General features: G+C 57.4%; 1 protein-coding gene across 1 annotated transcript; it reads right to left on the bottom strand.

Annotated features, from left to right (window-relative positions):
* Positions 1 to 7871: 7871 nt before the first annotated feature.
* On the bottom strand, positions 7872 to 11551 carry LIPT2 (lipoyl(octanoyl) transferase 2). The gene is made up of 2 exons (XM_073669399.1): positions 11050 to 11551; positions 7872 to 8233 (listed from the first exon to the last, which is right to left on the bottom strand). Exons 1-2 carry the CDS (start codon positions 11492 to 11494, stop codon positions 7989 to 7991), a joined length of 690 nt encoding a protein of 229 aa, XP_073525500.1. The 5' UTR covers positions 11495 to 11551; the 3' UTR covers positions 7872 to 7988.
* Between the last annotated feature and the right edge of the window lie 2291 nt (positions 11552 to 13842).

Raw genomic sequence — 13842 nt, 5'->3', positions numbered from 1 at the left:
CTACCACACTATCCATCCTCTCCACAGTGCTGCACCGCTCTACATCGCCTCCTCAACTCTACCACACTATCCATCCTCTCCACAGTGCTGCACCGCTCTACATCGCCTCCTCATCTCTACCACACTACCCATCCTCTCCACAGTGCTGCACCGCTCTACATCTCCTCCTCATCTCTACCACACTATCCATCCTCTCCACAGTGCTGCACCGCTCTACATCTCCTCATCTCTACCACACTATCCATCCTCTCCACAGTGCTGCACCGCTCTACATCGCCTCCTCATCTCTACCACACTATCCATCCTCTCCACAGTGCTGCAGCGCCCTACATCTCCACCTCATCTCTACCACACTATCCATCCTCTCCACAGTGCTGCACCGCTCTACATCTCCTCATCTCTACCACACTATCCATCCTCTCCACAGTGCTGCACCGCTCTACATCTCCTCCTCATCTCTACCACACTATCCATCCTCTCCACAGTGCTGCACCGCTCTACATCTCCTCATCTCTACCACACTATCCATCCTCTCCACAGTGCTGCACCGCTCTACATCTCCTCATCTCTACCACACTATCCATCCTCTCCACAGTGCTGCACCGCTCTACATCTCCTCATCTCTACCACACTATCCATCCTCTCCACAGTGCTGCAACACTCTACATCTCATCCTCATCTCTACCACACTATCCATGCTCTCCACAGTGCTGCACCGCTCTACATCTCCTCATCTCTACCACACAGTCCATCCTCTCCACAGTGCTGCACCGCTCTACATCTCCTCCTCATCTCTACCACACTGTCCATCCTCTCCAGTGCTGCACCGCTCTACATCTCCTCCTCATCTCTACCACACTGTCCATCCTCTCCACAGTGCTGCACCGCTCTACATCTCCTCCTCATCTCTACCACACTGTCCATCCTCTCCACAGTGCTGCACCGCTCTACATCTCATCTCTACCACACTATCCATCCTCTCCACAGTGCTGCACCGCTCTACATCTCCTCATCTCTACCACACTATCCATCCTCTCCACAGTGCTGCACCGCTCTACATCTCCTCATCTCTACCACACTATCCATCCTCTCCACAGTGCTGCACCGCTCTACATCTCATCCTCATCTCTACCACACTATCCATCCTCTCCACAGTGCTGCACCGCTCTACATCGCCTCATCTCTACCACACTATCCATCCTCTCCACAGTGCTGCAACGCTCTACATCTCCTCATCTCTACCACACTATCCATCCTCTCCACAGTGCTGCACCACTCTACATCTCCTCCTCATCTCTACCACACTATCCATCCTCTCCAGTTCTGCACCGCTCTACATCTCCTCCTCATCTCTACCACACTACCCATCCTCTCCACAGTGCTGCAACACTCTACATCTCCTCATCTCTACCACACTATCCATCCTCTCCACAGTGCTGCAACGCTCTACATCTCCTCATCTCTACCACACTATCCATCCTCTCCACAGTGCTGCACCACTCTACATCTCCTCCTCATCTCTACCACACTATCCATCCTCTCCACAGTGCTGCACCACTCTACATCTCCTCCTCATCTCTACCACACTATCCATCCTCTCCACAGTGCTGCAACGCTCTACATCTCCTCCTCATCTCTACACTATCCATCCTCTCCACAATGCTGCACCGCTCTACATCTCCTCCTCATCTCTACCACACTATCCATCCTCTTCACAGTGCTGCACCGCTCTACATCTCCTCATCTCTACCACACTATCCATCCTCTCCACAGTGCTGCACCGCTCTACATCTCCTCATCTCTACCACACTATCCATCCTCTCCACAGTGCTGCACCGCTCTACATCTCATCTCTACCACACTATCCATCCTCTCCACAGTGCTGCACCGCTCTACATCTCCTCCTCATCTCTATCACACTATCCATCCTCTCCACAGTGCTGCACCGCTCTACATCTCATCTCTATCTCTACCACACTATCCATTCTCTCCACAGTGCTGCACCACTCTACATGTCCTCCTCATCTCTACCACACTATCCATCCTCTCCAGTGCTGCACCGCTCTACATCTCCTCATCTCTACCACACTATCCATCCTCTCCACAGTGCTGCACCGCTCTACATCTCCTCATCTCTACCACACTATCCATCCTCTCCACAGTGCTGCACCGCTCTACATCTCATCCTCATCTCTACCACACTATCCATCCTCTCCACAGTGCTGCACCGCTCTACATCTCCACCTCATCTCTACCACACTATCCATCCTCTCCACAGTGCTGCACCGCTCTACATCTCCTCCTCATCTCTACCACACTATCCATCCTCTCCAGTGCTGCACCGCTCTACATCTCTTCCTCATCTCTACCACACTATCCATCCTCTCCACAGTGCTGCACCGCTCTACATCTCCTCCTCATCTCTACCACACTATCCATCCTCCCCACAGTGCTGCACCGCTTTACATCGCCTCCTCATCTCTACCACACTATCCGTCCTCCCCACAGTGCTGCACCGCTCTACATCTCCTCCTCATCTCTACCACACTATCTGCCCTCTCCACAGTGCTGCACCGCCCTACATCTCCTCCTGTGACTACCCTCCTACCCATCCTCTCCACAGTGCTGCACCGCTTTATATCGCCTCCTCATCTCTACCACACTAAGTCCTCCCCACAGTGCTGCACCGCTCTACATCTCATCTGACAACCCTCCTATCCGTCCTCTCCACAGTGCTGCACCGCTCTACATCTCATCTGACAACCCTCCTATCCGTCCTCCCCACAGTGCTGCACCACCCTACGTCTCCTCGTTTCTACCACACTACCCATCCTCTCTACAGTGCTGCACCAACCTACATCTCCTCTTCATTTCTACCACTGTCCATCCTCCCCACAGTGCTGCACCACCCTACGTCTCCTCGTTTCTACCACACTACCCATCCTCTCTACAGTGCTGCACCAACCTACATCTCCTCTTCATCTCTACCACTGTCCATCCTCCCCACAGTGCTGCACCACTCTACATCTCCTCCTCATCTCTACCACACTATCCATCCTCTCCACAGTGCTGCACCGCTCTACATCTCATCCTCATCTCTACCACACTATCCATCCTCTCCACAGTGCTGCACCACTCTACATCTCCTCCTCATCTCTACCACACTATCCATCCTCTCCACAGTGCTGCACCGCTCTACATCTCCTCATCTCTACCACACTATCCATCCTCTCCACAGTGCTGCACCGCTCTACATCTCCTCCTCATCTCTACCACACTGTCCATCCTCTCCACAGTGCTGCACCGCTCTACATCTCATCTCTACCACACTATCCATCCTCTCCACAGTGCTGCACCGCTCTACATCTCCTCATCTCTACCACACTATCCATCCTCTCCACAGTGCTGCAACACTCTACATCTCCTCATCTCTACCACACTATCCATCCTCTCCACAGTGCTGCAACGCTCTACATCTCCTCATCTCTACCACACTATCCATCCTCTCCACAGTGCTGCACCGCTCTACATCTCATCCTCATCTCTACCACACTATCCATCCTCTCCACAGTGCTGCAACACTCTACATCTCCTCATCTCTACCACACTATCCATCCTCTCCACAGTGCTGCACCACTCTACATCTCCTCCTCATCTCTACCACACTATCCATCCTCTCCACAGTGCTGCAACGCTCTACATCTCCTCCTCATCTCTACACTATCCATCCTCTCCACAATGCTGCACCGCTCTACATCTCCTCCTCATCTCTACCACACTATCCATCCTCTCCACAGTGCTGCACCGCTCTACATCTCCTCCTCATCTCTACCACACTATCCATCCTCTCCACAGTGCTGCACCACTCTACATCTCCTCCTCATCTCTACCACACTATCCATCCTCTCCACAGTGCTGCACCGCTCTACATCTCCTCATCTCTACCACACTATCCATCCTCTCCACAGTGCTGCACCACTCTACATCTCCTCCTCATCTCTACCACACTGTCCATCCTCTCCACAGTGCTGCACCGCTCTACATCTCATCTCTACCACACTATCCATCCTCTCCACAGTGCTGCACCGCTCTACATCTCCTCATCTCTACCACACTATCCATCCTCTCCACAGTGCTGCAACACTCTACATCTCCTCATCTCTACCACACTATCCATCCTCTCCACAGTGCTGCACCGCTCTACATCTCATCCTCATCTCTACCACACTATCCATCCTCTCCACAGTGCTGCAACACTCTACATCTCATCCTCATCTCTACCACACTATCCATCCTCTCCACAGTGCTGCAACACTCTACATCTCCTCATCTCTACCACACTATCCATCCTCTCCACAGTGCTGCAACGCTCTACATCTCCTCATCTCTACCACACTATCCATCCTCTCCACAGTGCTGCACCACTCTACATCTCCTCCTCATCTCTACCACACTATCCATCCTCTCCACAGTGCTGCACCGCTCTACATCTCCTCCTCATCTCTACCACACTATCCATCCTCTCCACAGTGCTGCACCGCTCTACATCTCATCCTCATCTCTACCACACTATCCATCCTCTCCACAGTGCTGTACCGCTCTACATCTCCTCATCTCTACCACACTATCCATCCTCTCCACAGTGCTGCACCGCTCTACATCTCCTCATCTCTACCACACTATCCATCCTCTCCACAGTGCTGCACCGCTCTACATCTCATCTCTATCTCTACCACACTATCCATTCTCTCCACAGTGCTGCACCACTCTACATCTCCTCCTCATCTCTACCACACTATCCATCCTCTCCAGTGCTGCACCGCTCTACATCTCCTCATCTCTACCACACTATCCATCCTCTCCAGTGCTGCACCGCTCTACATCTCATCTCTACCACACTATCCATCCTCTCCACAGTGCTGCACCGCTCTACATCTCATCCTCATCTCTACCACACTATCCATCCTCTCCACAGTGCTGCACCACTCTACATCTCCACCTCATCTCTACCACACTATCCATCCTCTCCACAGTGCTGCACCGCTCTACATCTCATCCTCATCTCTACCACACTATCCATCCTCTCCACAGTGCTGCACCGCTCTACATCTCATCCTCATCTCTACCACACTATCCATCCTCTCCACAGTGCTGCACCGCTCTACATCTCCACCTCATCTCTACCACACTATCCATCCTCTCCAGTGCTGCACCGCTCTACATCTCTTCCTCATCTCTACCACACTATCCATCCTCCCCACAGTGCTGCACCGCTTTACATCGCCTCCTCATCTCTACCACACTATCCGTCCTCCCCACAGTGCTGCACCGCTCTACATCTCCTCATCTCTACCACACTATCCATCCTCTCCACAGTGCTGCACCGCTCTACATCTCCTCCTCATCTCTACCACACTGTCCATCCTCTCCACAGTGCTGCACCGCTCTACATCTCATCTCTACCACACTATCCATCCTCTCCACAGTGCTGCACCGCTCTACATCTCCTCATCTCTACCACACTATCCATCCTCTCCACAGTGCTGCAACACTCTACATCTCCTCATCTCTACCACACTATCCATCCTCTCCACAGTGCTGCACCGCTCTACATCTCATCCTCATCTCTACCACACTATCCACCCTCTCCACAGTGCTGCACCGCTCTACATCTCATCCTCATCTCTACCACACTATCCATCCTCTCCACAGTGCTGCAACGCTCTACATCTCCTCATCTCTACCACACTATCCATCCTCTCCACAGTGCTGCAACACTCTACATCTCCTCATCTCTACCACACTATCCATCCTCTCCACAGTGCTGCAACGCTCTACATCTCCTCATCTCTACCACACTATCCATCCTCTCCACAGTGCTGCACCACTCTACATCTCCTCCTCATCTCTACCACACTATCCATCCTCTCCACAGTGCTGCAACGCTCTACATCTCCTCCTCATCTCTACACTATCCATCCTCTCCACAATGCTGCACCGCTCTACATCTCCTCCTCATCTCTACCACACTATCCATCCTCTCCACAGTGCTGCACCGCTCTACATCTCCTCCTCATCTCTACCACACTATCCATCCTCTCCACAGTGCTGCACCGCTCTACATCTCATCCTCATCTCTACCACACTATCCATCCTCTCCACAGTGCTGTACCGCTCTACATCTCCTCATCTCTACCACACTATCCATCCTCTCCACAGTGCTGCACCGCTCTACATCTCATCTCTATCTCTACCACACTATCCATTCTCTCCACAGTGCTGCACCACTCTACATCTCCTCCTCATCTCTACCACACTATCCATCCTCTCCAGTGCTGCACCGCTCTACATCTCCTCATCTCTACCACACTATCCATCCTCTCCACAGTGCTGCACCGCTCTACATCTCATCCTCATCTCTACCACACTATCCATCCTCTCCACAGTGCTGCACCGCTCTACATCTCCACCTCATCTCTACCACACTATCCATCCTCTCCACAGTGCTGCACCGCTCTACATCTCATCCTCATCTCTACCACACTATCCATCCTCTCCACAGTGCTGCACCGCTCTACATCTCATCCTCATCTCTACCACACTATCCATCCTCTCCACAGTGCTGCACCGCTCTACATCTCCACCTCATCTCTACCACACTATCCATCCTCTCCAGTGCTGCACCGCTCTACATCTCTTCCTCATCTCTACCACACTATCCATCCTCTCCACAGTGCTGCACCGCTCTACATCTCCACCTCATCTCTACCACACTATCCATCCTCTCCAGTGCTGCACCGCTCTACATCTCTTCCTCATCTCTACCACACTACCCATCCTCTCCACAGTGCTGCACCGCTCTACATCTCCTCCTCATCTCTACCACACTATCCATCCTCCCCACAGTGCTGCACCGCTTTACATCGCCTCCTCATCTCTACCACACTATCCGTCCTCCCCACAGTGCTGCACCGCTCTACATCTCCTCCTCATCTCTACCACACTATCCATCCTCTCCACAGTGCTGTACCGCTCTACATCTCCTCCTGTGACTATCCTCCTACCCATCCTCTCCACAGTGCTGCACCGCTTTATATCGCCTCATCTCTACCACACTAAGTCCTCCCCACAGTGCTGCACCGCTCTACATCTCATCTGACAACCCTCCTATCCGTCCTCTCCACAGTGCTGCACCGCTCTACATCTCATCTGACAACCCTCCTATCCGTCCTCCCCACAGTGCTGCACCACCCTACGTCTCCTCGTTTCTACCACTATCCATCCTCTCCACAGTGCTGCACCGCTCTACATCTCATCCTCATCTCTACCACACTATCCATGCTCTCCACAGTGCTGCACCGCTCTACATCTCATCCTCATCTCTACCACACTATCCATCCTCTCCACAGTGCTGCACCGCTCTACATCTCCTCCTCATCTCTACCACACTATCCATCCTCTCCAGTGCTGCACCGCTCTACATCTCCTCCTCATCTCTACCACACTATCCATCCTCTCCAGTGCTGCACCGCTCTACATCTCTTCCTCATCTCTACCACACTATCCATCCTCTCCACAGTGCTGCACCGCTCTACATCTCCTCGTTTCTACCACACTACCCATCCTCTCCACAGTGCCAGTGCTCTCTCTTACTTCCCCTTCTCCAGGTCTTCTCTCGCTCTGCACCTCTGCTCTGAATCGCCTCTTTGTAGACAATGCCTCAGAACTGTACGACGCTGCGAACCAATGCGCCCCAGCACAATGAGATGGATGGGTGGCTTAGTGATCATGTTTCTATAATAGACTGCCAGGAAGAGCTGGTAGAGGGCCGGGAGGAGCCGCTCAGTGAACAGACGACAGAAGATGCCTCATTAAACCACTCTGGCCGACAATGATCGGGCCCTTTAATAACATGAAGTCTTAGATCCTCTAGTGACAACCAGCAGTAATCATCTCTCTTCACGTCCGTCCATTATAACGTTATAATTCTACGTCGGCGCCGCGGTCACGTGATCATCGTCATATTCCACAGTACATCCAAACTCATCCTGGAAGGCTTCCAAAAACTGAGGGACGACCTCGTCCACGGTGACCTCTCGGCCCAGCTCCGCGCTCAGAGAGGTGACCCCTTTACCCACAATCCCGCAGGGCACAATGTGCCGGAACCAGGACAGGTCGGTGTTGCAGTTCAGGGCGAGGCCATGGTGGGTGATGTACCGGGAGCAGTGGACGCCTGTGGGAGAAAGGCACAGGGTCAGCCACAAGCAGCGAGGGCGAAACTACAACTCCCAGCATGCACAGGCTGCCACAGACACATACAGAGTGCTGAAGGCGGACAGTGCGTACTGGGACCTGCATGCTGAGCTTGGTAGTCCCTACGTCTGACACTTATAGTCCTCCATCCCCCAGGATTCTTGTAAGCTGATTATTCCTAACCCTTGGTCTTACAGAGAGAAGTCTCCTCCCCGAGACCCGACACGCTGGGCCCTGTAGTCCCCCTCCCCCAGGACCTGACACGCTGGGCCCTGTAGTCCCACAGGACCAGACACGCTGGGCCCTGTAGTCCCACAGGACCAGACACGCTGGGCCCTGTAGTCCCACAGGACCAGACACGCTGGGCCCTGTAGTCCCACAGGACCAGACACGCTGGGCCCTGTAGTCCCACAGGACCAGACACGCTGGGCCCTGCAGTCCCACAGGACCAGACACGCTGGGCCCTGCAGTCCCACAGGACCAGACACGCTGGGCCCTGCAGTCCCACAGGACCAGACACGCTGGGCCCTGCAGTCCCACAGGACCAGACACGCTGGGCCCTGCAGTCCCACAGGACCAGACACGCTGGGCCCTGCAGTCCCACAGGACCAGACACGCTGGGCCCTGCAGTCCCACAGGACCAGACACGCTGGGCCCTGCAGTCCCACAGGACCAGACACGCTGGGCCCTGCAGTCCCACAGGACCAGACACGCTGGGCCCTGCAGTCCCACAGGACCAGACACGCTGGGCCCTGCAGTCCCACAGGACCAGACACGCTGGGCCCTGCAGTCCCACAGGACCAGACACGCTGGGCCCTGCAGTCCCACAGGACCAGACACGCTGGGCCCTGCAGTCCCCCTCCACCAAGTAGAAAACGCTGGGTCCTGTAGTCCCCCTCCCCCAGGATCGGACGCGCCAGGTCCTGTAGCCCCCCCTCCCCCAGGATCGGACGCGCCGGGTCCTGTAGCCCCCCCCCTCCCCCAAGATCGGACGCGCTGGGTCCTGTAGTTCCCCACTCGCAGGATCGGACATGCTGGGCCCTGTAGTCCCTCTCCCGCAGGATCGGACACGCTGGGCCCTGTAGTCCCTCTCCCCCAGGATCGGACATGCTGGGGGTCCTGTAGTCCCCCAGGATCAGACATGCTAGGCCCTGTAGTCCCCCAGGATCAGACATGCTGGGCCCTGTAGTCCCCCAGGATCAGACATGCTGGGCCCTGTAGTCCCCCAGGATCAGACATGCTGGGCCCTGTAGTCCCCCAGGATCAGACATGCTGGGCCCTGTAGTCCCCCAGGATCAGACATGCTGGGCCCTGTAGTCCCCCAGGATCAGACATGCTGGGCCCTGTAGTCCCCCAGGATCAGGATCGGACATGCTGCGCCCTGTAGTCCCCCTCCCTCAGGATCGGACATGCTGGGCCCTGTAGTCCCCCTCCCCCAGGATCGGACATGCTGGGCCCTGTAGTCTCTCTCCCCCAGTGTCGGACACGCTGGACCCTGTAGTCCCCCTCCACCAGGGTCGGACACGCTGTGCCCTGTAGTCCCCCAGGATCGGACACGCTGGGGGTCCTGTAGTCCCCCAGGATCAGACATGCTGGGCCCTGTAGTCCCCCAGGATCAGGATCGGACATGCTGGGCCCTATAGTCCCCCTCAACCACGGTCGGACATGCTGGGCCCTGTAGTCCCCCAGGATCGGACACGCTGGGGGTCCTGTAGTCCCCCAGGATCAGACATGCTGTGCCCTGTAGTCCCCCTCCACCAGGGTCGGACACGCTGGGCCCTGTAGTCCCCCAGGATCGGACACGCTGGGGGTCCTGTAGTCCCCCAGGATCAGACATGCTGGGGGTCCTGTAGTGACCCAGGATCAGACAGGCTGGGCCCAGTAGTCCCCCAGGATCAGGATCGGACAGGCTGGGCCCAGTAGTCCCCCAGGATCAGGATCGGACAGGCTGGGCCCTGTAGTCCCTCAGGATCGGACAGGCTGGGCCCTTTAGTCCCCCAGGATCAGGATCGGACAGGCTGGGCCCTGTAATCCCCCAGGATCAGGATTGGACAGGCTGGGCCCTGTAGTCCCCCTCCCCCAGGATCGGACATGCTGGGTCCTGAAGTCCACCTCCCCCCAGGATCAGACACGCTGGGCCCTGTAGTCCCCCTCCCCCAGGATCGGACACGCTGGGCCCTGTAGTCTCCCTCCCCCAGGATCGGACACGCTGGGCCCTGTAGTCCCCCTCCCCCAGGATCGGACACGCTGAGCCCTGTAGTCTCCCCTCCCCCAGGATTGGACACGCTGGGCCCTGTAGTCCCCCTCCCCCAGGATCGGACACGCTGGGCCCTGTAGTCCCCCTCCCCCAGGATCGGACACGCTGTGCCATGTAGTCCCCCCTCCCCCAGGATCGGACACGCTGGGCCCTGTAGTCCCCCAGGCTCAGGATCGGACATGCTGGGCCCTGTAGTCCCCCCTCCCCCAGGATCGGACATGCTGTGTCCTGTAGTCCCCCCTCCCCCAGGATCGGACATGCTGAGCCCTGTAATCCCCCCCTCCCCCAGGATCGGACATGCTGTGTCCTGTAGTCCCCCAGGATCGGACATGCTGGGCCCTGTAGTCCCCCTCCCCCAGGATCGGACATGCTGTGTCATATAGTCCCCCAGGATCGGACATGCTGTGTCCTGTAGTCCCCCCTCCCCCAGGGTCAGTCACGCTGGGCCCTGTAGTCCCCCTCCCCCAGGATCGGACATGCTGGGCCCTGTAGTCCCCCAGGATCGGACACGCTGGGCCCTGTGGTCCTCTCGCCCTCACCGATGGCGCAGATCTTGCGCTCCTGCACCCAGACTCCGGTCTCCGCCGCCCGCTCCGCCTCCAGCCCCAGCCCCCGGCACAGGCGGATGACGGCGCCCTCCAGGCCGCACACATAGTCCCGCAGGGAGCGGCGCAGGTGGCGGAGGTCCAGCACCGGGTAACACAGCAGCTGTCCGGGGCCGTGGAAGGTGATGAGGCCGCCGCGGTCCGTGCGATAGAAGTCCGCGCCCAGGGCCCGCAGCCGCGCCTCGTCCTGCCCGGAGCCGCCGCGGATCCCCTCCGTGTACACCGGCCGGTGCTCGCACAGCAGCAGGGAGTCCCGGCCTCCCCCGACCCCCGGCCGCAGAGCCCGAGCACAGCGCCGCTGCTCCGCCAGAGCCTCCGGGAACGGGAGCAGCCCGAGCCGCAGCACCCGGAGCACGGGCCGGAGCGGGGAGCGCGACATCCGGGAGAGGAGGAGGAGGAGGGGCCAGAACACCGGGAGGAGGAGGAGGGGCCAGAACACCGGGAGGAGGAGGAGGAGCCGGAGCACCGGGAGAAGGAGGAGGAGCCGGAACACCGGGAGGAGGAGGGGCCAGAACACCGGGAGGAGGAGGAGGGGCCAGAACACCGGGAGGAGGAGGAGGAGCCGGAGCACCGGGAGAAGGAGGAGGAGCCGGAACACCGGGAGGAGGAGGGGCCAGAACACCGGGAGGAGGAGGGGCCAGAACACCGGGAGGAGGAGGAGGAGGGGCCAGAACACCAGGAGGAGGAGGGGCCAGAACACCAGGAGGAGGAGGGGCCAGAACACCGGGAGGAGGAGGAGCCGGAGCACCGGGAGAAGGAGGAGGAGCCGGAGCACCGGGAGGAGGAGGGGCCAGAACACCGGGAGGAGGAGGGGCCAGAACACCGGGAGGAGGAGGAGGGGCCAGAACACCAGGAGGAGGAGGGGCCAGAACACCAGGAGGAGGAGGGGCCAGAACACCGGGAGGAGGAGGAGGAGCCGGAGCACCGGGAGAAGGAGGAGGAGCCGGAACACCGGGAGGAGGAGGAGGAGGGGCCAGAACACCGGGAGGAGGAGGAGGAGCCGGAGCACCGGGAGAAGGAGGAGGAGCCGGAACACCGGGAGGAGGAGGGGCCAGAACACCGGGAGGAGGAGGAGGAGGGGCCAGAACACCAGGAGGAGGAGGGGCCAGAACACCAGGAGGAGGAGGAGGGGCCAGAACACCGGGAGGAGGAGGAGGAGCCGGAGCACCGGGAGAAGGAGGAGGAGCAGGAGCATCGGGAGGAGGAGGGGCCAGAACACCGGGAGGAGAAGGAGGGGCCAGAACACCGGGAGGAGGAGGGGCCAGAACACCGGGAGGAGGAGGAGTAGCACCGGGAGAAGGAGGAGGAGGAGAACCGGGAGGAGGAGGGGCCAGAACAACGGGAGGAGGAGGAGGGGCCAGAACAACGGGAGGAGGAGGAGGAGCCGGAGCACCGGGAGAAGGAGGAGGAGCCGGAGCACCGGGAGGAGAAGGAGGGGCCAGAACACCGGGAGGAGGAGGGGAGGAGGGGCCAGAACACCGGGAGGAGGAGGAGGGGCCAGAACACCGGGAGGAGGAGGAGGAGTAGCATCGGGAGGAGGAGGAGGAGCCGGAGCACCGGGAGGAGGAGGAGGGGCCAGAACAACGGGAGGAGGAGGAGGGGCCAGAATAACGGGAGGAGGAGGAGCCGGAGCATCGGGAGGAGGAGGGGCCAGAACACCGGGAGGAGGAGCCGGAGCATCGGGAGGAGAAGGAGGGGCGAGAACACCGGGAGGAGAAGGAGGGGCCAGAACACCGGGAGGAGGAGGAGGGGCCAGAACATCGGGAGGAGGAGGAGGGGCCAGAACACCGGGAGGAGGAGGAGGAGTAGCACCGGGAGGAGGAGCCCGAACACCGGGAGAAGGAGGAGGAGCCGGAGCACCGGGAGGAGGAGGAGGGGCCAGAACAACGGGAGGAGGAGGAGGGGCCAGAACAACGGGAGGAGGAGTAGCACCGGGAGGAGGAGGAGGAGCCGGAGCACCGGGAGAAGGAGGAGGAAGAGAACCGGGAGGAGGAGGAGGGGCCAGAGCACCAGGAGGAGGAGGGGCCGGACCTGGGAGGAGGAGGGGCTGGACCATCGGTCGATCACAATTTTAAAGACACAAAGCGGCTTCAGGATTCACGTTCTCTATAACTCGGTGTTATCATTGCGATTCACAATAATGAAAGCTGCGCTGTGATTGGTTACTATAAAAGAATGAAAGCTGCGCTGTGATTGCTTACTCCAGAATAATGAAAGCTGCGCTGTGATTGGTTATTATAAAAGAATGAAAGCTGCGCTGTGATTGCTTACTCCAGAATAATGAAAGCTGCGCTGTGATTGGTTACTATAAAAGAATGAAAGCTGCGCTGTGATTGCTTACTCCAGAATAATGAAAGCTGCGCTGTGATTGGTTACTATAAAAGAATGAAAGCTGCACTGTGATTGGTTACTCAAGGATAAAGAAAGCTGCGCTGTGATTGGTTACTCTAGAATAATGAAAGCTGCGCTGTGATTAGTTACTCCAGAATAAAGAAAGCTGTGCTGTGATTGGTTACTCTAGAATAATGAAAGCTGCACTGTCATTGGTTATTCAAGAATAATGAAAGCTGCGCTGTGATTGGTTACTCTAGAATAATGAAAGCTGCGCTGTGATTGGTTACTCCAGAAAAATGAAAGCTGCGCTGTGATTGGTTACTCCAGAAAAATGAAAGCTGTGCTGTGATTGGTTGCTCAAGAATAAAGTAAACTGCGCTGTGATTGGTTACT

The sequence above is a fragment of the Phyllobates terribilis genome, unplaced genomic scaffold (genome assembly GCF_046119375.1).
Source record: "Phyllobates terribilis strain yellow unplaced genomic scaffold, ASM4611937v1 Scaffold_2__4_contigs__length_985480577, whole genome shotgun sequence".
In the NCBI taxonomy this organism is placed as follows: domain Eukaryota; kingdom Metazoa; phylum Chordata; class Amphibia; order Anura; family Dendrobatidae; genus Phyllobates; species Phyllobates terribilis.
The sequence above is the reverse complement of the archived record's forward strand: the minus strand, read 5'-3'. Positions and strand labels throughout refer to the sequence as shown.

Bases quoted from the DNA above. Each gene is read 5' to 3' on its own strand.
- LIPT2 (XM_073669399.1), bottom strand. From the start codon at position 11,494: ATGTCGCGCTCCCCGCTCCGGCCCGTGCTCCGGGTGCTGCGGCTCGGG. The intron at 8,234-11,049 runs GTGAGGGCGAGA...TTTCTCCCACAG, and splicing joins GCGCAAGATCTGCGCCATCG to GCGTCCACTGCTCCCGGTAC.